This window comes from Oncorhynchus clarkii, chromosome 12 (assembly GCF_045791955.1).
Source record: "Oncorhynchus clarkii lewisi isolate Uvic-CL-2024 chromosome 12, UVic_Ocla_1.0, whole genome shotgun sequence".
In the NCBI taxonomy this organism is placed as follows: Eukaryota; Metazoa; Chordata; class Actinopteri; order Salmoniformes; family Salmonidae; genus Oncorhynchus; species Oncorhynchus clarkii.
The window spans coordinates 53,591,586-53,618,483 of record NC_092158.1 but is presented as its reverse complement, the minus strand read 5'-3'; the positions used below and the strand labels follow the sequence as shown (position 1 = coordinate 53,618,483).

The 26,898-nt window shown below is 40.1% G+C and overlaps 1 protein-coding gene across 3 annotated transcripts in view; it reads left to right on the top strand.

Moving 5' to 3' along the window:
• The first annotated feature begins 7,502 nt into the window (after window positions 1–7,502).
• Window positions 7,503–26,898, top strand: part of LOC139420804 (septin-8-A) — a 45,958-nt gene continuing 26,562 nt past the window's right edge. For all 3 annotated transcript variants that reach the window (XM_071171089.1, XM_071171088.1, XM_071171091.1), the window contains exons 1-6: window positions 7,503–7,703; window positions 16,268–16,382; window positions 16,643–16,838; window positions 17,693–17,879; window positions 19,424–19,585; window positions 26,216–26,312. In XM_071171089.1, coding sequence (XP_071027190.1) covers window positions 7,674–7,703; window positions 16,268–16,382; window positions 16,643–16,838; window positions 17,693–17,879; window positions 19,424–19,585; window positions 26,216–26,312 — 787 coding nt within the window. In that variant the 5' untranslated portion in view covers window positions 7,503–7,673. The remainder of the gene's footprint in view (window positions 7,704–16,267; window positions 16,383–16,642; window positions 16,839–17,692; window positions 17,880–19,423; window positions 19,586–26,215; window positions 26,313–26,898) is intronic.

Genomic DNA, 26,898 nt, shown 5'->3' with positions numbered 1-26,898 from the left:
ATTCAAACTCAGTTTTTCACAATTACTGACACGTAATCCCAGTAAAAATTCCCTGTTTTAGATCAGTTAGGATCACCACTTTATTTTAAGAATGTAAAATGTCAGAATAATAGTAGAGAATGATTTATTTCAGCTTTTATTTCATTCATCACATTCCCAGTGGGTCAGAAGTTTATATACACTCAATTAGTATTTGGTAGCATTGCCTTTAAATTGTTTCACTTGGGTCAAACGTTATGGGTAGTTTTCCACAAGCTTCCCACAATAAGTTGGGTGAATTTTGGCCCGTTCCTCCAGACAGAGCTGGTGTAACTGAGTCAGGTTTGTCGGCCTCCTTGCTCACACATGCTTTTTCAGTTCAGTTCAGTTTTCTATAGGGTTGAGGTCAAGGCTTTGTGATAGCCACTCCAATACCTTGACTTTGTTGTCCTTAAGCCATTTTGCCACAACTTTAGAAGTATGCTTGGGGTCATTGTCCATTTGGAAGACCCATTTGCTTCAATATATGAACATTATTTTTCTACCTCATGATGCCATCTATTTTGTGAAGTGCACCAGTCCCTCCTGCAGCAAAGCACCCTCACAACATGATGCTGCCACCCCTGTGCTTCATGGTTGGGATGGTGTTTTTTTGGCTTGCAAGCCTCCCCCTTTTTCCTCCAAACATAAAGATGGTCATTATGGCCAAACAGTTCTATTTTGTTTCATCTGACCAGAGGACATTTCTCCAAAAAGTACGATATTTGTCCCCATGTGCAGTTGCAAACTGTAGTCTGGCTTTCTTATGGCGGTTATGGAGTATTGGCTTCTTCCTTGCTGAGCGGCCTTTCAGGTTATGTCGTTATAGAACTTGTTTTACTGTGGATATAGATACTTTTGTACCTGTCTCCTCCAGCATATTCACAAGGTCCTTTGCTGTTGTTCTGGGATTGATTTGCACTTTTCGCACCAAAGTACCTTCATCTCTAGGAGACAGAACACGTCTCCTTCCTGAGCGGTGGGACGGCTGCGTGGTCCCATGGTGTTTATACTTGTGTACTATTGTTTGTACAGATGAACAGATGAAATCTTGGCTGATTTCTTTTGATTTTCCCATGATGCCAAGCACTGAGGCACTGAGTTTGAAGGTAGGCCTTGAAATACATCCACAGGTACACCTCCAATTGACGCAAATGATGTCAATTAGCCTATCAGAAGCTTCTAAAGCCATGACATCATTTTCTGGAATTTTCCAAGGTGTTTAAAGGCACAGTCAACTTATTGTATGTAAACTTCTGACCCACTAGAATTGTGATACAGTGAGTAATAAGTGAAACAATCTGTCTGTAAACAATTGTTGGAAAAATGTATTGTCATGTACAAAGTAAATGTCCTAACCGACTTGCCAAAACTATAGTTTGTTAACAATAAATTTATGGAGTGGTTGAAAAATGAGTTTTAATGACTCCAACCTAAGTGTATGTAAACTTCCGACTTCAGCTGGGGACACATGGAAATAATTGGAAAAATATGCTGACTTGTCTTGGGAGGTGGGCTCAGCTAGCCTGTAGTCGTCAGCACATTATATAAATGTTAGCCTACTCCAACATTATTCAACGGTTAGCCAACAAAAAGTTTGAAAAAAATACCAAAAACACTAGGGAGTATCTGACCATTCACATACCTATTCCACACATGCATAGAATGCATTGATACATTTAAGTATTACAATATGCTAGGCAAAGGTGATGCAATGTTACAAAAACAGTAGAAATGCCAGGCAACACTGTTTCAATACCAAAGACATTACGCCGATTCTGTTGCAAAACATTTAGTCTGTTGCAAAAGTAACCTTTTACTCCAAACGGAAAATGTTTTGCAATGAGAACGAGAGTTTTGGACAAATTCAGGTTGGTCCCTCCCATTGATGGTCCCTCCCCGTTTCGTTCTGTTTGTTCTGTTTGCTTTTGTTTGGGTCTTAAAGGCCCAGTGCAGTCATATATTTCCACTCTTTGAGATTTAAATAATACTGTGAAATTGTGAAGATGATGAAAATGCCCTTTTAATGTAATAGCTGTTTTAAAAAGACCATCTGCAATACCAGCCTGTTTTGATGGGATGGAGTTTTGGCCTGCCTGGTGACATCACAAGGCAGTAAGTTAGCTAATAGACCAATAGGAAAGAGAGTTCCAAATCTCTCTGCCAATAACATCTAGTTTTCAGTTTCCCCCTCCCCACTCAGACCACTCCAAGACCAATAAGATATTTACAGCAGAAAATGTTTTGTCTTTGTAAGAGGGACATATCCATAGATTTTTGTTGTTGATGTATCTACACTCAAGCTGGGCGATGTTTGTACAATGTCCACATGTAGCCTACACCTGAAGGGATATCCCTTTAAAAAAGAGTGCAGCATTGAAACTGCAGTAAAAGTGCAATAACTGCAGTCGACTGTGGAATTTTGGAAGCAGTAATAACTGTTATGACTCCAACCTACAGAATAACTGCAGTGTACTACAATGTAACTACAATTATACTGCAGCTACACTGCAAAATTACTGCAGTTTAAAAAAACGGTGTTATTTTGGATGCAGTATTCACAGCATACTGCAGTTATACTGCACTCTAACTGCAATCTTTAATCGTAAGGAATTAGTTCTGGGATTTGTCTCCCAGGAAAGATCTAACAGTGGACATAAGGAGAGATGAGACAAAACTAGCCAATTATAGAATAATGTGTTGAAGGACAGCTGAGCTGATTGAAGACCACTTAGGCTTGTTGATATTGTTTCCACGGTAACAATTGACATGACGTGATGAAACTTTGAAAATAAGTTGCAAGCTACTTTCGTAGCAAGGCGCTGTAAAACAAGTGTCTTATGAAAAACTTTCCAGACACTGGGTCTTGCTATCTTGCCATAACTGACTTGACAGAGAAATATTAGCTAGATAGGATGGCCAAGAACTGAAGAACAAGGACATTGAAAAGGTAAATCTAGCTTTTTTTTAATGCATCGGCAGAACAGAATGGCAGCGTCTCGTAAACTCATGGGTGGGGGAGTGTGTCTCTTTGTTAATAGCTGGTGCGCAATCTCTAATATTAAGGAAGTCTCGAGGTTCTGCTTGCCTGAGTTAGAACACTTCATGATAAAGCTGTAGACCATACTATTTACCAAGAGAATTTTCATCTATATTTTCTGTAGCTGTATATTTACCACCACAAACCGATGCTGGCACTAAGACCGCACTCAACAAGCTATATAGGGCCAGCATTCCTAGTGGCCGGGGATTTTAATGCAGGAAAACTGAAATCCGGTTGACCTCATTTCTACCAGCATGTCAACTGAGTGTGCAAAGCTGTCATCAAGGCAAATGGTGGCTACTTTAAAGAATCTCAAATATAAAATATATTTTGATTTATTACAAACTTTTTTGCTTACTACATGATTCCATATGTGCTATTTCATAGTTTTGATGTCTTCACTATTATTCTACAATGTAAAAAATAGTAAAAATAAAGAAAAACCCTTGGATGAGTAGGTGTGTCCAAACCTTTGACTGGTACTGTATATGTATAGTACATAGCTATCTCAACTACCTTGTACTCTGCACATCGTCTCGGTACTGGTACTCCTTGTACAGTCGTGGCCAAATGTTTTGAGAATGACACAAATATTTGTTTTCACAAAGTTTGCTGCTTCAGTGTCTTTAGATATTTTTTGTCAGATGTTACTATGGAATATGGAAGTATAATTACAAGTATTTCATAAGTGTCAAAGGCTTTTATTGAAAATTACATGAAGTTGATGCAAAGAGTCAATATTTGCAGTGTTGACCCTTCTTTTTAAAGACCTCTGCTATCCGCCCTGGCATGCTGTCACTTAACATCTGGGCCACATCCTGACTCATGGCAGCCCATTCTTGCATAATCAATTCTTGGAGTTTGTCAGAATTTGTGGGGTTTTGTTTGTCCACCCACCTCTTGAGGATTGACCACAAGTTCTCAATGGGATTAAGGTCTGGGGAGTTTCCTGGCCATGGACTCAAAATATCAATGTTTTGTTCCCCGAGCCACTTAGTTATCACTTTTGCCTTATGGCAAGGTGCTCCATCATGCTGGAAAGGCATTGTTCGTCACCAAACTGTTCCTGGATGGTTAGGAGAAGTTGCTCTCGGAGGATGTGTTGGTACCATTCTTTATTCATGGCTGTGGCTGTATTCTTAGGCAAAATTGTGAGTGAGCCCACTCCCTTGGCTGAGGAGCAACCCAACACATGAATGGTCTTAGGATGCTTTACTGAAGGCATGATACAGGACTGATGGTAGTGCTCACCTTGTTGTCTCTGGACAAGCTTTTTTCCGGATGCCCCAAACAATCGGAAAGGGGATTCATCAGAGAAAATGACTTTACCCCAGTCCTCAGCAGTCCAATCCCTGTACCTTTTGCAGAATATCAGTCTGTCCCCGATGTTGTTCCTGGAGAGAAGTGGCTTCTTTGCTGCCCTTCTTGACTCCAAAAGTCTTCGTCTCACTGTGCGTGCAGATGCACTCACCTGCCTGCTGCCATTCCTGAGCAAGCTCTGTACTGGTGGTGCCACAATACCGCAACTGAATCAACTTTAAGAGATGGTCCTGGCGCGTGCTGGACTTTCTTGGGTGCCCTGAAGCCTTCCTCACAACAATAGAACCGCTCTCCTTGAAGTTCTTGATGATCCGATAAATGATTTAGGTGCAATCTTACTGGCAGCAATATCCTTGCCTGTGAAGCCCTTTTTGTGCAAAGCAATGATGACGGCATGTGTTTCCTTGCAGGTAACCATGGTTGACAGAGGAAGAACAATGATTCCAAGCACCACCCTCCTTTTGAAGCTTCCAGTCTGTTATTCAAACTCACTCAGCATGACAGAGTGATCTCCAGCCTTGTCCTCGTCAACACTCACACCTGTGTTAACGAATCACTGACATGATGTCAGCTGGTCCTTTTGTGGCAGGGCTGAAATGTAGTGGAAATGTTTTTTGGGGATTCAGTTCATTTGTCTGGCAAAGAGGGACTTTGCAATTAATTGCATTTTTTTTTACAAAACATCCACATTCAAACGACAACATACAGACGAACACAAACATCCACAACATCCTGCCCAGACCCACCTGCTCACACCCCCATCTCCTGTGCGCATATTACTCTTGCCACATGGCCTCAAACTGCACAATTTTGTTCCTCTCCGTAGCCCACACACTTTCAACATTTAGATAAAGCATTTGACCTTTCCATTGTGTTAATGATGGAGGAGTGGTTGATTTTACGTTTTAAGTATAACGTTTTTGAAGATGATTGAAGAGAAAAGTATTGTCCAACCCATCAGGTATAGTATCTCACTGCACCCATATATGCCATGTCTTCAAAAATGCTGACATTTGAATACTTCTGGCAGCCAACTTTCTAACTCCGCCCATAACTTTTGGACTTCATAGCATTCCCAGAAGGCATGGATTATTGAGTCATTGTACATTTTACACTTAAGACATGACTCTGGCATTGTGCTGTAGAATTTGTGAATTTTGTCTCGTGTAATACATTTTATACATTAGTTTATACTGGATTAAGCATTTTCGATAACTGTAAATTCATTAGTTATGTTCCAACATTCCCTCTATCTTGTGCCAATATCAGTTATTTTTTAAGTCTTGCTTCCAGTAGTTTATGTATTGTAGTTTAGATTGTCAGTTGGACAGGCACTCTGCAAGGTTCTGTTTATCTTACCGATCATATAAATATCATTTTCTGACTCAAATAGAGTTCCTACAAGATTGCTCTGTCCAAAAGATTTCAAATTGAAATTTGTTGATATGAAACTTTTAAGTTGCATGTATTTTAAAATATCTACATTGGTCAGTCCAAAACTGCTTTTTAATTCGGTCATAGAAATAAATGTATTTCCTATCACCAAGTAATTTATGTTTTTTATGCCTTTAGTTTTCCATGTAGACTAACTTATCTTTGAATACTGAAAAGCTCTTCAAGGATTTTTCCATAGGGTTGTGTTTTTAGGTACCGTAGTGATATTTGTTCTTGTAGAAGACATTTGATTTTCTTCTATATTGTTAGTGTTCTTAACTATTAAGTTGCTGATGTGTTTAGCTTTATCCTTAGAAAATAGACACGTAAAAAAAAATCTGGGGATGAGTATGCTCCTCCTCAGTATGTACCCATTATTCCACTTTAGTGCATTTAACTATATGTTAACTATGTTTAAGTAAAAGCCCTGGGTGGCAAATTGATACAATTGCAAGTCTGGAAGGTTAAAACCACCCTCTGATTTAGAAAGATGTAGAACTTCCATTTTTATTCTATGAGTTGTATTTGACCATATAAAGTCTGTTATGACCTAGTATACTTTTTAAAAGAATGTCTTCTGTGTGGTCATGGGTATTACCAAGAATAAATATAACAACTTTGGGAGCCATGCCATTCTGAAGAGGTTTATATTCTGCCTGTAAGATTTATGGGAAGATTGTTTGTTTTAATTAGATCTGTATACGTATTGTTGAGTAATGGGATAAAGTTATCTTTATATATTTGTTGTTTGTTGTCACTTATTAAGCCATCCTAAGTATTTGATATGTTATTGTGGTCCACTTAAAGGGTTGCTGTAGAGATCAAGAGTTGTTATTTTCCCTATTTTATATACAGAGCATTTAGAGTATTCTGAACATATTTTTTTGCAAGGGGGGCATTGTGTTTTCAATATTGGTCTGGAATATCAGGAACTATTCTGCAAATAAGTTTAGTTTATGTTCATGTTTACCAATACTGATACCTGTTAGGTTTGGGTCCTGTAGTACAACTGCAGTTATAAAGTGCAGTATAACTGTTGTACGCGGCAAATACTGCGTCCAGAATAACAGATTTTTACTGCAGTAATTTTGCAGTGTACCTGCATTTAGAGTGCAGTACAACGCAGTTATTCTGCAATTACTACATCCAAAATTCAACAGTTGACTGCAGTTAATGCACTTTTTGTCAGTTTCAATACGGCAATCTTTTTCTGTAAGGGCAGTGCAAACTGGTGGGAGAGAGGTCATTCATCCCTGTCTTGTGCTCCTTTCTAAAGCGATTCATCAGATAATGTATTATTTGTGTGTATATCAGTACATTTGTAACAGCCTAAACATAACGAGACTTATATTCGATCAAATAAGCCTCACGTAATTCGACACTCTATCATAGACCTCCATACAAAAAAAGGGTTTATCTCATTCGGACAAATTTTGGGCGCAGGAAAATCCTCTCGTTTCGCCTCTTACGCTCTTGCATTGATTGAAGAAAAACGAGGCCAAATCAGGTATTGCAGTCAAAGCTCTCCAAACTACAAATCCCATGAGTGACCTGCACGGCAAAAGCTTATCGATGGCTTTTCATAATCATCAGCGCTTGGAACGTCATTGATACAATGTTGAAAATGTTTCTTCATCTGCAAAGATAATAACAACCGTTCCAAATCTTCAGCGCGCTGTCCTGTCGTCGCTTGCATACCTCCGACAGCATTCCTAAACCAAATGGGAGTTTCCAGGAAGTGGCCATATTGGAAGCACTACCAAGCTCGTTCCCCTGTGTCAGTTTACGGAGAGAGTGAGACGAGGGCAGTTCGTTCCCTTTTGCCTAGCTCGGCATTAAAACGTATACATTCCGCACCATGGCTGCTACGGATGTAGACATATTTTCCGTAAGTACACTAATACAGTTTTCTGCCTATCAGCGTATCGCAATATGCATCTATGTAAGGGAATTTGCAATTATTCGTGGAAGTGTGGGCTATGTGGACTAACCGTAGTGAGCAGAGATGGTGGAAGTGATTTCTCTCAATAAGTGTTCACGTTGGATTGTCTTGATGGTGTTGTGCTCAGGACATGGCTCATTAATTATTTGCGAGTTTCGTAATGAGTTGACTACATACAGAGGCATATCGTTATTGCTGTATTGATAGTAGCATATACCGGTAGTATGTGCATTGGTGTAATTCCTCCATTGAGTTACACCAGCTGATAGCTGCTCATACCACGGTATGGTACCTACAGGAAATTGTAGTGACCCCAAATCTCCCTGGACAAGCATTTAGACTACCCCATATTAGCTACAATGTAGCAACATTGTTTACTAATCATTGGTTGGTTTTATCTAATCATTGATTTGACCTTCTTCCCTTGAGAAACAATGTGGTTACATTGGAACTTCCTGTTTAGGCAGTCTAAAATTATGCTTTAGGCTAGCCGCCATACTAATGATTTAATGTTGTGATGGAGATTGAATTGCCTTTTTGAAGGGAAGATGGGCATCTTTTTGTTCAGTAGCCTAATTTTTTTTGAAGAGTATTTTTTTTAATATATATATATATTTTGCAGCACTTCATTGTTTCTGAGTATTATTAAACTGATGTTTTATTTTTTATTTAACTAGGCAAATCAGTTCAGAACAAATTCATATTTTACAATGACGGCCTACCCCGGCCAAACCCTCCCCTAACCAGGACGATGCTGGGCCAATTGTATGTCGCCCGATGACGGCCGGTTGTGATACTGCCCGGGATCGAACCAGGGTCTGTAGTAACGCCTCTAGTACTGAGAAGCAGTGCCTTAGACCGCTGCGCAACTTGGGAGCCGTGATGTAGTAGTTCTTTCTGTCTGAATGCATCCCAAAATCTATCCTGAAGATACAGTGTTGAATTGCATCTCACAACCTCTAAAAGCCAGGATGTTGAATTAAAAACATATTTTAACTTATTTTACCAGTTGTCTGTACGGTTGGTCCTTTTGCAGGTAGGAATGTGATACAATTTATCCAAAGGAAAGTATAATTACATGAACTTTTCAAAGCGCTGGTACGAAGTTCAGATTTCTATGATCTGAAACATGCGCAGATCCACGTTGTGTGCATACTTCGGGTGATGGAAATTTGAACGCACTACCAGCGCTTTGAAAAGTTGAAGTAATTAAATCAAATTAAATCAAATAAAATCAATAATTGTCACATGCTTCGTATCAACTGGTGTAGACTAACAGTGAAATGCTTACTTATGGGCCCTTCCCAACAATGGAGAGAGAGGAAAAATAATAACACAAGGAATAAATACACAATGAGTAACATTAACTTGCCTATATTCACAGGGTACCAGTACCGAGGCTATGTACAAGGTAATTGAGGTTGATATGTACATATAGGTGGTGATAAAGTGACTAGGCAACAGGATAGATAGATAAAACAGTAGCAGCAGCGTATGTGATGAGTCAAGAGTTATTGCAAATAGGGTCCATGCACATAGTCCGGGTAGCAATTGGTTAACTAATTATACTTTTCTATGGATACAGAATCACACTCCAACTTGCAAAACGACCAACCACACGGACAACCGGTAAAGTAGGTTAAAACATTTTCTTCAAAATTCTGTCTTTTAGAGGTTGTGAGATGAAACTTTCCTAATCCAAATGCTCATTTATGCCTGTCGTAGAATTCAATGTAACTCAACGTATGGTCTTCAGGGCAGTGTTCATTTTGGCAGCTATTTTAGATGGTCTAGTTTTAGTCTTAAAATACCTTTTTTAGTTTTAGCCATGTTTATGTAATTTAATCCTTCGTTAGTTTTAGTTATCAGTCGACTAAAACTCTGGACAATTTGTCTAGTTTTAGTCACAACCATTTTAGTCACAACCATTTTAGTCACAAGTCAGTGCATTTTTTATATTAAATTATGAATATTTAGGCACATTCAGATAGCCTTGTCCAACTAGGCCTATTATTCCTTTGTGTACCTTAGCTGGCAACATTGATATTGTGGCAGATTTTAACCAATGCCAGCCATAATTAACTCTATAGGCTATAGAGCTTTGACTACAGGTTAAACAATTTACAGCTCTGATTTTCTCCACATCATAATCAAGGGGGCGAAATAACAGTGGCATTAAAAAATGCCAGAAGTATTACTATACTTCTAAAATGTTACATTGTTTGAGTTTTTTTTCCCCGTGTGTCTCGTTATAGTCATAGTTTTAGTCAGGAAAAATGGGTAATTGACAAGTATTTTTCGTTATAGTTATTGTTGGGGAAATTAACACTGATTCAGGCTACCCAAAACCTAAACCTGGATTATGATTAGATGTCATCAAAAACAATGCAAAATATGAATGGTGTTTGTAAGGCATGTGGCTACAAAGACACCACACAAGATGGTGTGATAAGCTTTTTTGGTACAGGTCCACAGTGTTGATTTAACTTTTAGCCAATCCATAAGCACATTCCTTGAGTTGTTGAATTAGACAGTAAGCACTAAATTGCTTGGATAAGTAGATTAACAGAGGAGCCACTCCTTCCTCAACTTGTCACATTTGATTTAGGGAAGGGAGATTTTTCACCCTAAAGAGAGAACACCTCCTAAATTGCAGATTGCATGCAGATACAGTACTCCCCATAGGTTACATTGTATTGCCGAGTAGGGGCAGTGATTTACAGAATGATCAAGCCAAATGATTAGATTTGCGTATAGGGAATGCAGTGAAATTGGTGTGAGGAACAACTGTGTCATTCCTATTTACTACCCAAGTTTTATGTTGTAGCCTACGATGCAAGCAAGACGATTTGTTTGAAGGGCACTGTTAATTATGACTGGTTATTGATGGGGAGGATGTATGGTTGATTGCATTGATAGGTTGAACAAAGTAGGGTGCAGAAAGCTATGTGAAACAATCAGTGTCAAAACAATAAAACAAGAGTTGTAGGGGAGCATTGATCGTATTGTACTACAGCGATCTATTTTAGCCCTGATTTATATAATGAATTGCCCGTAGCGGCTGTAGAATGTTTGATGCTTACTGACCCCTAAGAACATCAATGTGTTATGATGCCAACATAATGCATACCATTGGGCCACGCACATTACCTTGAGATGAAAGGCATGCTAATGAGTTTTGACACTTAAAAAAAAAATCATACTTTTTTGGTTGTTGATGCATATTAGTAATCCTATAGTAGATATGCACCTGCTGCTTGCAAACCAGTAGTGTTATTTTCTTGGACATCCACTTTTTATTTGACAGTCTTTTATTCCCATCAGTGGAGTCTGCTCAAAGGAGGACGGGGAGGAGGACCATCCTCAGTGAATTTCATAAAAATAGTGAAATTAAAAAAGTTAGAATTTTTAGATAAAACTATTCTAAATATATTCACGGGACCAAATAATTGATTAAAACACACTGTGTTGCAATGGAAGTCTACAGTAATCTCAACAGCACTCTGTAGGGTAGCTCCATGGTGTAGCCGGAGGACAGCTAGTTTCCGTCCTCCTCTTGGTACATTGACTTCAATAAAAACCTAGGAGGCTCTTGGTTCTCACTCACTTCAATAGACTTACACGGTAATTATGACAACTTCCAGAGGACGTCCTCCAACCTATCAGAGGTCTTGCAGCATGAACTGACACGTTGTCCTCCCAATCAAAGGACCAGAGAATTAATCTAGTACTGAAAGCATAAGCTACAGCTAGCTAGCACTGCAGTACATAGAATGTGAATAGTTGACTCAGAGAAAAACAATAGTTGAACAGTTTTCAACAAATTAATTTCTTCAAAAATGAAGGAGAAGTGAGAGAGATTGTCTTTTTTGTCTTTTTCCACACTTTCAGTTTCACTCACTTAGCTAGCAAATGCAGATAGTTAGTTTAGTCTACTCAACACCTGGATCAAACAGAGGAATGCCATGTTAGCTAGCTGCCTATAACTATCCAACACAACACTGGAACTCTTCCAAGTCCAGGTAAGCTTTTGGTTTTATTAATTTATTGGCACCGGGACCCACCAGTGTAAATGCTGAACTGCTTAATGACTATACACTGTAATGTTACTGCATGATTGTAGCGGGTTTACTAACGCATTAGTTCTATTAGCTATGTTGACTGGGATGTTACTTTAGCTAATAAGGTGATGACGATGTAGGCTGTGTGCAGCGGTTATGACATGGTTTGGCAAGCCTTTTTTTGCCTGGTCACATACAGCTGATGTGTTGTGCATTGAAGTCCACAAACAAAGGAGAAAAGGTGAGAGAAGGAATACAACGTGGCTGCTATGAATGTGAACTGTGTTTACACGTGATCAGGGGTGTATTAATTCTGTTGAAAAACATTTCTTAAACGGAAGCAAACGAAATGAATAAATTTACCTGAAATTGTCTAGTAGAAAGTCTTGTTTGCAACTGTTGGACTAATGATGACACCCTAGATGAGCTAGATGCAGGAATGTGTGTGCAAGGCAGTATTGAATGTGTCACTGTCTGTCACCTCAAAATTCTCTCCACCTGTGTGCACCTACGTTGTAAACTTTCATTCATAGGCTAGGTTGTAGCAACCTCATGATGGGTTAAGGGAAAATTAGAGTATCATGTAGTAGCCTAAACCTATCGATGGTACATTGAACTGGGTGAATGGAATATGAATGACCGTCATCCAATATGCTGTAAAAGACATAAGGCAATGCTTTTGGAACATTTATTTTGTCCCCCCTCATCATAAACGGCACTGACCGCCACTGATCCCCATGATAATGAAGTTTCTAGCATTCTCTGTAGAACGATTTGGGACAGATTCTTGTAACCTGAGTGTTGCATAATCTGTTTTATATTGACCATGCAACACAGTACAGCCTGGAGGCTGGGCTGTCACATCCACTGTTGTAAAACACTGATTAGCTTAGGCTGTGTGGGGAGTCAATTATCCATGTTATTTTGATTCCTATATCTCACCATCTGATGTCATACACATGCACAAACCTATGAAACTGTCGATTTGGCTGTAACTGAATGTATTTCCTGACACCAACAGATTGGTATGCTCCTGTCGATCTCGTAAAATGGCCACTGCTGTCTCCCCTCTCCTCGGTCTTGTTTCTGTCTTTCCTTTTGGACAGAGGCGTGTGACGAGAGAGACGGAGGAGTTTCTGCCAGACAGGCAGCTCTGTGTATGAGTGTGTTTATTAAAGAAAATATAGACTTTATTTTTCCTTGGATGCCTGGTGCCATGCGATGACCTAATCTCCACCATCTGCATACTGTAGACCTGTGCAGCCTTGTGTTAATAATTCTCCATTATACTCCGTGTAGTGCCAGTAGCAGCAGTAGTGTGTCGCTGATGGGTTGTGTGTTAGTTCAGATCGACTTCAGATTGACTTCAGGTGGGGATGAAAATTCTTCTGGGGGTCTCTGTCAGTTTGTCTGGGAATAAATCGTCCCAAGATCCATGTTTTGCCCTAAGGCTTAATGTTAACATTATGTTTTTTTTGTTTAAGTACTTTGTAATTTGTAATGTATTGTCACAGATAAAGCAAGGGACTGTACAAAGAGCTTTCAATTCTTATCAAGGTTTACTAGCCTATCGGCAATTACATGGAAATGGAATTACGCAGAGACTCTGATTTTTCACTATAAAATGTACAGTCGTGGCCAAAAGTTTTGAGAATGACACAAATATTAATTTCCACAGTTTGCTGCTTCAGTGTCTTTAGATATTTTTTGTCAGATGTTACTATGGATTACTGAAGTATAATTACAAGCATTTTATAAGTGTCAAAGGCTTTTATTGAAAATTACATGAAGTTGATGCGAAGAGTCAATATTTGCAGTGTTGACCCTTCTTTTTAAAGACCTCTGCAATCCGCCCTGGCATGCTGTCAATTAACTTCTGGGCCACATCCTGACTCATGGCAGCCCATTCTTGCATAATCAATGCTTGGAGTTTGTCAGAATTTGTGGGGTTTTGTTTGTCTACCCGCCTCTTGAGGATTGACCACAAATTCTCAATGGGATTAAGGCCTGGGGAGTTTCCTGGCCATGGACTCAAAATATCGATGTTCTGTTCCCCGAGCCACTTAGTTATCACTTTTGCCTTATGGCAAGGTGCTCCTTCATGCTGGAAAGGCATTGTTCGTCACCAAACTGTTCCTGGATGGTTGGGAGAAGTTGCTCTCGGAGGATGTGTTGGTACCATTCTTTATTCATGGCTGTGTTCTTAGGCAAAATTGTGAGTGAGCCTACTCCCTTGGCTGAGGAGCAACCCCACACATGAATGATCTCAGGATGCTTTACTGTTAGCATGACACAGGACTGATGGTAGCACTCACCTTGTCTTCTCCGGACAAGCTTTTTTCCTGATGCCCCAAACAATCGGAAAGGGGATTCATCAGAGAAAATGACTTTACCCCAGTCCTCAGCAGTCCAATCCCTGTACCTTTTGCAGAATATCAGTCTGTCCCTGATGTTGTTCCTTGAGAGAAGTGGCTTCTTTGCTGCCCTTCTTGACTCCAATTCTTCGCTTCACTGTGCGTGCAGATGCACTCACCTGCCTGCTGCCATTCCTGAGCAAGCTCTGTACAGGTGGTGCCCCAATACCGCAGCTGAATCAACTTTAGGAGACGGTCCTGGCGCATGCTGGACTTTCTTGGGTGCCCTGAAGCCTTCCTCACAACAATTGAACCGCTCTCCTTGAAGTTCTTGATGATCCGATAAATGATTTAGGTGCAATCTTACTGGCAGCAATATCCTTGCCTGTGAAGCCCTTTTTGTGCCAAGCAATGATGACCATGGTTAACAGAGGAAGAACAATGATCCCATGCACCACCCTCCTTTTGAAGCTTCCAGTCTGTTATTCAAACTCAATCAGTGTGACAGATTGATCTCCAGCCTTGTCCTCATCAACACTCACACCTGTGTTAACAAGAGAATCACTGACATGATGTCAGCTGGTCCTTTTGTGGAATGGCTGAAATACAGTGGAAATGTTTTTTGGGATTCAGTTAATTTGCATGGCTAAGAGGGACTTCATCTGAACACTCTTCATAACATTCTGGAGTATATGCAAATTGCCATCATACAACCTGAGACAGCAGACTTTGTGCAAATTCATATTTGTGTCATTCTGAAAACTTTTGGCCACGACTGTATACCAAAAAACCAACAACATTGATTTCAAAGTTTAACAAACCGTAGGACTATAATATGCATAAGGATTATTTTTAATAATTTTCACTGAACTTTTTACAAAAACACATTTACAGGAAGAACTGTGCAGATACAAAACTTTGTACCAGAATAACATCGAGGGAGGGTTTACTGTGATTCAGTTTTAACAAACTTTGAACAATTTAAAGTAAAAAAATGTGCAGATGCAAAGTTGTCATTGTGCATAGAGTTTTATGGTTTGTTAACATTGATTTTTAATGTTTTTGGTTGGCATATATTTTAAAGGGAAATATATCAGCATAGTTCTGTCACTTTGGAATCGCCCTCACATATTTCTGAGGTCAGCCGTTTCCCATGCAAATCACTGGATCAAGAGGAAGTGTGGTGTTTCCTTTCCTCTGAACTTTTTACCAGAGTCTCTCTGAAAGGCACTATCTCATGACTCTTATACTATTACTTTGCACTCCTATACAGACTACATTCCCTGACTAGTGTGAAGGATGGATGCCTCTCAGCTTATGTGACGTGTGCATTCAGTCAGAGTTCATCTCTGAGGAGTTCGTGTCCACATCCGCAGTTCTGTATGATCCTTGAGAAAACACACTGGAGCAGGTTTTGTGTTTGTTTGCATTCCCTTTGTGGCCCTCAGTCGATTCCAATTGCACACAGGCCTGCCTGCACTGCTCAGCTCTTAGGCTGTGTCCGGTGACATCACCCCCCCCCCCCCCCCCCCAATATGCAGCCTTAGTAGGAAAGACCAAGCCAGACACATGTGGATGAGCCCGTTGATCTCAAGATGGTCTCTCGGCTTTCCCTGCACAACGGAGATGGGCAAGATAAGGGACTACATTATTGTTCCCCCCCACCATGACTCATTAGAGATTAGCTGTTGTTCACTGAGGTGGGAGTAGGCTCACTCCCTAACCGTTGCAGTTGCCAGATTTATTTTGTGTGACCTCAATTAATCCCACTTGATTTTTGGAATCTCTAGTCTCTTCTCTGTGCAGAGATGCCACCTCCTGTTTAAATGATTACTCCAGCTCCCTCCTCAGCACTCTCCAGAGTGCTCATCTCATTATTTAAGCTTTAAGGCACATTATGATGAGCTACATGTCCTGTATAATGTATTATCTGAAAATGTCATATGCATAGGGGACAAATGGAATGTGGTGGTGGTATTTCATATTGCCTATGTCCTCGATTCACAGTAATACGTTTTCTCTCAGTGCTTTCACCCCCTCGCATATCTCTAGCCCTGCCACCATTATTCATTTATTTGATACTTTCTTTTTGCAGAATGAAGAAAAGCGTAACCTCAGTTTGGGCGGCCATGTTGGTTTTGACAGCCTTCCCGATCAGCTGGTCAGTAAATCGGTGACACAGGGTTTCTGCTTCAACATCCTCTGTGTAGGTGAGCATCAAACCACATGGTAGTGCTACTGTTACTGTTACTGCACTATCTCAGGGCACCTTATACCCTATATAGGGCTCTGGACAAAAGTAGTGCACTATATAGGGAATCGGGTGCCATTCGGTATGCAGCCAGGGTTATTTCTGTCCTTGATATGAACAAGAATTAAGACGACTGCTGCTGTGAAGAGGCTGAGAGAATAATGTCCCCCCTGAGAGTTATTGAGACCTAACAACACTTTTCCCTCTCTTGCCTCCTAGGGGAAACGGGTATTGGCAAGTCGACGTTAATGAATACACTTTTTAACACAATGTTTGAGAACGAGGAGGCCAGCCACTACCAGAATGGCGTGTGTATGCGGCCCAGAACATACGACCTCCAGGAGAGCAACGTCCACCTAAAGCTGACTATTGTGGACACTGTGGGGTTCGGGGATCAGATCAACAAGGAGGAGAGGTAAGCAGCAGATGCTTAGAATCCTACTTTCAGCTGTTCACTAATTGAAGCATTGCCATTGAGTCTCTCTATCCTTTTCATACTCACAGTGAATGATAACATGCCATCTTTTAGAATAAATTGCTTACATTGCCTGGAATGTAGACAAGACAAGCACAGTCACTAATTTTTCAGGACATTTTTTTCCGCCCCCTGAATGGAGCGGGGTTTAGAAGGATGAGGAGGAGGACATTCTTGGTTTGAACTACAGCTGTGGGACTGAGTGTTTGTGTGATCTCTGCAGCAAGATGGCTCACACGCCCCTGAATGATACAGTGGGAGGAACAGGCCGTAACTCATGTTGTTTGGGAAAAAGCTGCAGCAATAATGCGTCCCAAATAGTCTTTAAAGGTCATCAGTGACGCGTTCTGGGAAAATAGCTTAGAGACGTTAAAGTCAAGGTTAAACATTGTGTATATATGTTCTTGGCAAGCCTTTAGATCACTTATTTACCCTACATGCTACAGTATAGTGGTGGACACAGGGATGTGACTAGTACTTTTAGTCCATGATTTCACAAGCTAACCAGGGTTTAATAGTGACTTTGTGATTGTTTTTTCGTCTCACTTCCTCAGAATGCTAGACTAAACACACTGGCATATTAAATATTCACCTCTGTGACCTCTTAAATATTTTTTTTACACAAGTAGATGCAGGATACTTGAATAAAGATAATTTCTGTACACAGACATCTGATACCCCCACTGGCAACTTTGAAAGAAACCAAGAAAGTACATGGGATAGTGGGAACAAAAGGAATCAAAGTCAAACTTTGTTTTACACTTCGTATAACTACATTGCTTTTCATTTTGCAGTTATAAACCGATAGTGGACTATATCGACACACAGTTTGAAAACTACCTTCAGGAAGAGCTGAAAATCAAGCGCTCCCTCTTCAACTACCATGACGGGAGGATCCACATCTGTCTGTACTTCATCGCTCCCACTGGGCATTCACTGAAGTCCTTGGATTTAGTTACCATGAAGAAACTGGACAGCAAGGTAAAGGATCACTACCACCAATGCCTTGTGGGCAAAAAACAGACTGCATCCTATTGTTTGACTTAAAAAATATTTAACTTTGACTGGTATGAATTTCAGTTGTAGAATAGTCAGATATTCATGTAGGTCTGGGGACCCACAATGTCCTAGAAAAGGAAGCGACAGACATTCCACATAGCATTTTATTGGATAGGATTTCCTGAGGTTTATATCATACCCTAGTGTATTGGTCAGAATTATTAAGCAAGTATGAGGCTGTAACTTCTTACTTCTATGAAGATCTTTTTTCGTTCATGGTTTCGTGTGAGTAACTGGGTATTGGGCAGCAGATCCATATTTTAGAACAGTACATTGATTTCAGCCTATTGGAAACATGAATGGTCGGTGCCTCGATTAGTAAACTTGTGGAATTCATCTCATCACTATTGCAGTTGAAGTGTGGGTGAGGGAGAGAGTGTCAGAACTAGCAACTATTTTTTTATTTTTTTAGTTACCCAAAAGGGGCGGGTGAAATGTGTGAAACACTGAGACAGACCTGACAATGCAAACAGTACTCAAACCCCTATTAGCGACAACCCTACAGAGCTTGTATATCAGACCGGTTGTACGGCCTATAAAGCGGTTCTAGGAGTGGTGGAGAGGCAATTACAGGCTTGTTTGTGTCTGGTAATGCAATGACGCATATCAAACCGATAGTGTGGTTATGAGCAAAGCATAGTAGCTTACTTTAGCCAATACTCTCCTCCAGCATGGCTGTATCACTCTCTGAGCTGTCAGAAATGAACCATTTTCACAGGAGGCAAAGAGCAGACTATAAATCAGTTTATAATTTTATTTAAAGGTCTATGATGTAAAGCAGACCGGCAATGGTGTTTGACTAACACTTCCAGAAAGGCTATTAAGCCGGAACAGTGACAGTTAAAAATGTCTAGGGACTCTAGAGATGGGTATCTGCTCTTTTACCTCAATAGACTTTTTGTAAAGGAAGGAAGAAACTATGTAAAACAACCATCACATCTGTTTTGTAGCAAAATTATTGTGAATGGTCACATCGAATAAGGCCTCCTTTTGACCTTAACAAACTATATATAGCCTGGAGGTGATGAGAGACGTCTGTGACTAAATCTATGTCGTCTCAGTAATCCGAGGAGCCAAAGAGAAACTGTCACAATGTGTTTATTTTCCCATCTCTTTTAGAGCAGAGATGGGACACCATTCAGTTTTTCTTAATTGCTGTTTGTTTTATTTCTCTGTGTGGGTTTGACTGAGCTCAACCCATCGTGGTTGCAAAGTGCCTCTTTTGCGACATTCAGTAATTTAAGTATGTGTTGATGACCCTGTGGCAAAAATACAGATGCTCTGACTCATTAATTTTCAGCATCTTATCTAATCATGCTTTGATTTACAATTGTACGCACACCCGCCATGAAACCCTTCCAAACCTTTTCAGAATATCTGAAGATATTCCATTCGAAGGAATAACCTCAAAGCAAACCAAGTGGAGTTGATCTTAAGGCCAGAAATAAACTTTTTTTATCCTTCAGGTGAATATAATCCCCATCATCGCTAAAGCTGACACAATCTCCAAGAGTGAGCTCCATAAATTCAAGATCAAGATCATGAGTGAGCTGGTGAGCAATGGAGTGCAGATCTACCAGTTCCCCACAGACGATGATGCAGTCACCGAGATCAACTCCTCCATGAATGTGAGTTGTACACTCACTCAGTGTTAACCTCACTGTATAGGAATGTATGGTTTTAATAGCTGAACATAGTTTCCTCCCTTTGAAACTGCCTCCGTTTGTACTATTTTCCAACTGTAGAGAACTGTGAAGAACTGCACGACTCGTTCTCTGTGCCAGCTATTTCCTATTATGTAAATCAGGGATAGGCAACTGGCGGCTCGCAGATAAAAAAAATAATTGTGTGAATGTAATATATAGTCGGAAGTTTAAATACAGTTAGGTTGGAGTCATTAAAACTCGTTTCACAACCACTCCACAAATGTCTTAACAAAATATAGTTTTGGCAAGTTGGTTAGGACATCTACTTCAGTTAGGACTGCTATCTACTTTGTGCATGACACAAGTAATTTTTCCAACAATTGTTTACAGACAGATTATTTCACTTATAATTCACTGTATCACAATTCCAGTGGGTCAGAAGTTTACATACACTGAGTTGACTGTGCCTTTAAACAGCTTGGAAAATTCTTGGAAAACAGCTTGAGAAAAAAATTCATGGCTTTAGAAGTTTCTGATAGGCTAACTGACATCATTTGAGTCAATTGAAGGTGTACCTGTGGATGTATTTCAAGGCCTACCTTCAAACTCAGTGCCTCTTTGCTTGACATCATGGGGAAATCAAAAGAAATCAGCCAAGATCTCAGAAACCTCCACCTCCACGAGTCTGGTTCATCCTTCTGATCAATTTGATGTTTTAAATTGACAAAAAAAGTGCTTTCCTTTCAAAAACAAGGAAATTTCTAAATGACCCCAAAATATTGAACGGTAATATGCATGTACAGTGGGGCAAAAGTATTTAGTCAGTCACCAATTGTGCAAGTTCTCCCACTTAAAAAGATGAGGCCTGTAATTTTCATCATAGGTACACTTCAACTATGACAGACAAAATAAGAAAAAAATCCAGAAAATCACATTGTAGAATTTTTTTATTAATTAATTTGCAAATTATGGTGGAAAATAAGTATTTGGTCACCTACAAACAAGTAAGATTTCTGGCTCTCACAGACCTGTAACTTCTTCTTTAAGAGGCTCCTCTGTCCTCCACTCATTACCTGTATTAATGGCACCTGTGTGAACTTGTTATCAGTATAAGACACCTCTTCACAACCTCAAACAGTCACACTCTAAATTCCACTATGGCCAAGACCAAAGAGCTGTCGAAGGACACCAGAAACTAGTCCTGCACCAGTCTGGGAAGACTGAATCTGCAATAGGTAAGCAGCTTGGTTTGAAGAAATCAACTGTGGGAGCAATTATAAGGAAATGGAAGACATACAAGACCACTGATAATCTCCCTCGATCTGGGGCTCCACGCAAGATCTCACCCCGTGGGGTCAAAAGGATCACAAGAACGGTGAGCAAAAATCCCAGAACCACACGGGGGGACCTAGTGAATGACCTGCAGAGAGCTGGGACCAAAGTAACAAAGCCTACCATCAGTAACGCACTACGCCGCCAGGGACTCAAATCCTGCAGTGCCAGATGTGTCCCCCTGCTTAAGCCAGTACATGTCCAGGCCCGTCTGAAGTTTGCTAGAGAGCATTTGGATGATCCAGAAGAAGATTGGGAGAATGTCATAGGGTCAGATGAAACCAAAATATAACTTTTTGGTAAAAACTCAACTCGTCGTGTTTGGAGGACAAAGAATGCTGAGTTGCATCCAAAGAACACCATACCTACTGTGAAGCATGGGGGTGGAAACATCATGCTTTGGGGCTGTTTTTCTGCAAAGGGACCAGGACGACTGATCCGTGTAAAGGAAAGAATGAATGGGCCATGTATCATGAGATTTTGAGTGAAAACCTCCTTCCATCAGCAAGGGCATTGAAGATGAAACATGGCTGGGTCTTTCAGCATGACAATGATCCCAAACACACCGCCCGGGCAACGAAGGAGTGGCTTCGTAAGAAGCATTTCAAGGTCCTGGAGTGGCCTAGCCAGTCTCCAGATCTCAACCCTATAGAAAATCTTTGGAGGGAGTTGAAAGTCCGTGTTGCCCAGCAACAGCTCCATAACATCACTTCTCTAGAGGAGATCTGCATGGAGGAATGGGCCAAAATACCAGCAACAGTGTGTGAAAACCTTGTGAAGACTTACAGAAAACGTTTGACCTCTGTCATTGCCAACAAAGGGTATATAACAAAGTATTGAGAAACTTTTGTTATTGACCAAATACTTATTTTCCACCATAATTTGCAAATAAATTTATTAAAAATCCTACAATGTGATTTTCTGGAGAAAACAAATTCCTCATTTTGTCTGTCATAGTTGAAGTGTACATATGATGAAAATTACAAGCCTCTCATCTTTTTAAGTGGGAGAACTTGCACAATTGGTGACTGACTAAATACTTTTGCCCCACTGTATGTGATATACAAAAAAAACATCCTCTCACTGTCAACTGCATATATTTTCAGCAAACTTAACATGTGTAAATATTTGTATGAACATAACAAGATTCAACAACTGAGACATAGACTGAACAAGTTCCACAGACATGTGACTAACAGAAATGGAAAAATGTGTCCCTGAACAAAGGGGGGGTCAACATCAAAAACATTGAATCAAGGCAAAGGGTGGCTATTTTTGATTTAACACTTTCTTTGATACTGCATGATTTCATATGTGTTATTTCATAGGTTTGATTTCTTCACTATTATTCTACAATATAGAAAATAGTACAAATTAAGAAAAATCATTGAATGAGTAGGTGTGTCATTTTAACTGGTACTGTATTTCACAGCGGTTTAGATGGTACAATGATTCTCGACATCAGGGATGGGAAGCGTTTGATGGGGTCCACATAAAAACAGTACTCATCATGGCTCGTGGGCCCCACCATTGTTGGTAATTCGACCATGCTTACTTCAAGTTTAGATTGCAGGCCGCTAGACTAACTTACCGATCAAATAGAAAATGGGCTAATTGAGTGACTGCTGATGCGCAGCTCCATTTTGAAATTGCACCTTGTTCACTCTATTATTATTTCTCAACAGTAAATTAAGACTCTGACTGAGTTTAAAAACATTTAGACTTTTGTTGTTGTTGTGAAATTGGGCTGAGGGCTTACAAAAGGGCCAGTTACCCATCTCTGCTCTACGCTATACTTTTTTGTTTTGTCATAAACTGAAATTAGGCAAACTATTAAAATTTTAGCATCCAGGAAATGACGGAGCCCTTTCTGCATAGTGCATCTTTTAAGAAAAGCTTTCAATCATGCCAGCCTTCTCTTAATTTCTATTCGGTGTCTGAACTGTGCGTTGTCGTTTTTTTAATTCATAAGAGTCAATATCAGTAACGTAATACAAACATCCCCATCAAAATCTGTCGGTTTAAGCTAGAGACCAGGGAAGGGGAGACTCATGAACACTATGGTGTTCTCCGTTTTGCTCTACGACCCCCTCAAGTGTCACTCGTCTGAAAGTAACCCATACAAAGAAATGGAGGTAGTTTTGTGCCAACAAAAATAAGGGGTTAAATATGTGTCCAAAAACTCATATCCTGAGCTTGCTCCTAGATACAGGACAGACACTTTTAAACCTTATTTTTGTGCCTGTCTTTTTTGCAATTCATGAATGTGTTGTTCAATGTGTTTCTATGGGCTATAGTATTAAAGGCCAAATTCAATATCTTATCCCCACAAAAAAAGATACCTAAAGGGATCCTAAAATTCTAAATCAAATAGCTAAATGATCCATGGTATGAGGGGGCTCTCTCCGCCCCCAACAGCTTAGACTTTGAGGTTGACTGCATAAATAGATTGATTGCACAAATCAGTTCTGCGTGTGTGGGTATGGATGTGGGCCTGCAGACCCGCGAGCCACTGCAGCCCCCACCCCCATTAAAGTTGCCCATCCCTGATGTAAATGAATTGGCTGCCTGGCATTGGTAGAGCAGACAGAACAGGAGTTGTTGTTCTGTCCTGTCTATTGATGTGTCCCAAATGGCACCCTATTACCTATATACTATAGTGCACTACTTTTGACCAGAGCCCTATGGGCCCTGATCAAATGGAGTGCACTAAATCGGGATTAGGGTGCCATTTGGGACGCACCCTATAGCACTGTGTTCAGGCTAGATTACCTCGGTGCCTGGGCCCTAGCCAGTTTTGGCTTGCCACTTAATTCTTGAGGTTCCTTCTGGTGAACATGTTTTCCTCATGATGGCTCACTGGCCAGGGTCATTCTGGGAGCAATAAAGAACCATGGGCCAGTTACACCAACACTGGTCACTAGATCATCGCCAGGGGATCTCTCGTTATGCCCTTACACACACGCGTGGAAATGTACCTATATGCACAGGGCAAAATTTAAATGTTTCTAATAGTTGAATTATAAAAAGCATGGTAGCAATTGAAAGTGACCACTGGAGATTATGGGGAAATGATCACACCAAGGTGAGGACACAACAGTTCACCTGACACAAGAATGAATCCAAACATTACACTGTTGATTTGACTTGACCTTTACTGTACTTTTCACAGCATTGGTCAATAAGGAAATCTGAAAATATGTTCAGCAACATAAGTATATTCTTTGAAATGTGGGAGTAGGTGCAAGATAATAAAAAAAAATATTACAAGTGTTTGAGCGAGAAGCTTCCAAGTGGCCTCACATCTCTCCAAACTGTGCCCACCATCAGACAATTACTGTTTTATGCAATCCAAAAATGGTCCATTATAAATCGCAATCTGGGTCAGGTGGGCATCATTTGAAAGCTTATTCTATTGCTGACATGCGTCAGTCGACATAAGTTCTAAAATACAATTTTACAGTGTTAGGCTTTCGAAGGCATTTCAGACAAACCGACTGTAATTTTGTTGCACATAGAATGGTGTCATGAGTGCATTTAAGTGTGTTCCATGGCAAACGCATCCCGTCATTGTAACTGTGGATCAAACATAGCGATCATAATCATCGATACTGCAAATTTACATGAGTTTTCAAATATGGAAATGTGAAGTTCACATTTGGGACTCATGGGTGTGTGGTTTGCTTGTATGACTTCAAAGCTGTATTTATTATAATTCTCAACTTTCAGAAACACGTTGACCTCACTTGGATAACAACAAATGTGAAAAGGTATCTTAATTAGCAGAAGGGGAGGGGCATATTTTTGTTGCGCACGGTACTCAAGTTTATAACTGCCGTCAGTCAAAACCATACAGTGAAGTGGAGAACCTGAACTCTGTATAGCGCCTTACTGTACAGCCACTGTGTTCCAATTTAGGCGCTTATCAATGACAAACTCTGCCATTTTCAACTCGTATACGGAATGACACGTGCTGTGAGTGGAAAGGGCTTTCGCCATCATTACGTGCTCAAATCAACCACACGTCTGATCTCAATTACAACCATCACCCGCCACCGATTTTACCGCTCCATAACATGGGTGTCATAATCTTTAGTCCTGATTGCGACCAACATTTTTCAAGATAATACCCACCAGAGGACGAAATCATCATTGGAACAATTTGATCTTGCGATTTTATGTATTTGACAATCATTCTGTACAACTGAAATTAAGTATTTCATTTACTCATTTATCACAGCAAATCTACTATGGCACTGTAGCCTACTCTGTACATTTATGAATGGGAAAAATCATGGTGTTGGATAAAATTTTTTTGTTGACTATTTATGTAATCCATTAATGATTTTACTTGTCTGACTCGAATATGGCCATTTCTTATCAAGAGGGGAAAAATAAATATTCCTGAACTGTAAACTACACATGTGACATTTGAAACAAAATTGTGGTTGTGTTGTATTTTGAATCAAATTGTATTGTATCCTAATATTGTGCAGACATCGGAGATTATTTATTTGTTTGTAGAACGTGATAAGTCAACTATGAACCTCATCATTTCGTATAGTGCTACATGAATTAGGCAGTGGGCCTATTGTTGCATATTGTACTTTATTGAAGAAACAATGTCTGTCGCACATGTTGCTGCAATCCATGTAACTTTAATGAATTAATATAAAGTTGATCTTCAAGAACGTTATTTTCGCAAAGTTATAATCATTGTAATTAACAGGCTACATTTCCAGTCATATGTCACATTCTTCTCTTTAAAAAAATATATTTATATTTCGTTGTTCCTGATAGGATGTTTTCTCCACTGGGGTGGGAGTAGTAAACGCAGACAATTGCCATTTCCATTGTCTAGTGTTAAGCCAGCTTGACAGTAATAGCGTCAGATCAGCTGGTCTTCTAGTTTTATTTCCGCAGCTTTTTTCATTGCAACCAGGGTTATTTTAGCTTGGAGCTCTGTGTAATCTCCCGGTAGTAGAGTGTTGAGAAATCCAGCTGTAACCTGCAGGTAATCCGCAGCTGTCAACACTGTTTAGAGTTACTCTTGTGTGGTCTATGGCAACGTTGGTACAGCCAAAGTTTATCTATTGCCTGTCTGCTTTTTTTCCCTGTCTTCCATGGACATCTGTCTAAGCAGTTAGACCTGTCCAGTAAAAATGTTGGCTATACTGTGAGGAAGGAAGTGTAACCTGTGTGAGAGTGATGGGTGTTGTGGAAGCTGCTTCTGGTCAAATCTGTAATCTGACTAACCTCTTGACCTCTGAACTCTTTCAGGCTCACCTCCCCTTCGCTGTGGTGGGGAGCATCGAGGAGGTCAAAGTGGGCAACAAAACGGTGCGGGCCAGGCAGTATCCCTGGGGAGTAGTGCAAGGTGAGTACCTCTCCTTCTGTACCTCTTTGCTTCTTTCCATTTCAGGAGAGAACCACTGTTCAGGAATCAGTCCCTAGTGTCTTTGGAAAATGGCAAAGACCGATGAATGCACTATTGGTAGTATTACTGCAGGGACACTGCCACATCTATTGGTAGTATTACTACAGGGACACTGCTACATTGTTTGCTTTGTTTGCAGATGTTTAGCTGTGGTCGACAGGGATGGCTAAACGCTGTAATTTGATCTTGTCACTGAGCACTGTTGTGAGAATTTTTTAGTGTTGAGTTTATTTTTATTTACAGGGACAGTGTACATTAATCAACGTTTCAGTAAAAGTGCTGGTTTTAGCCAGTCAGCTAATTTTCAACCGCAGTCCCTGGGCAGGTTATTAAAAACAATTACAATAGCAACATAGGACAAGCAAGACGAAGCATACAGACATAGCAACATAGAACAAAAATCATAAAAGCAACAGTGTCACCCTAATATTTGAACCCAGCTGGGAGTTTGATTCAGAACGCTCTCTCCATTATCCTGTGGCTGTTGTTTCCAATCCACAATCCTTCAAGGACTGTGGTTTAGGTT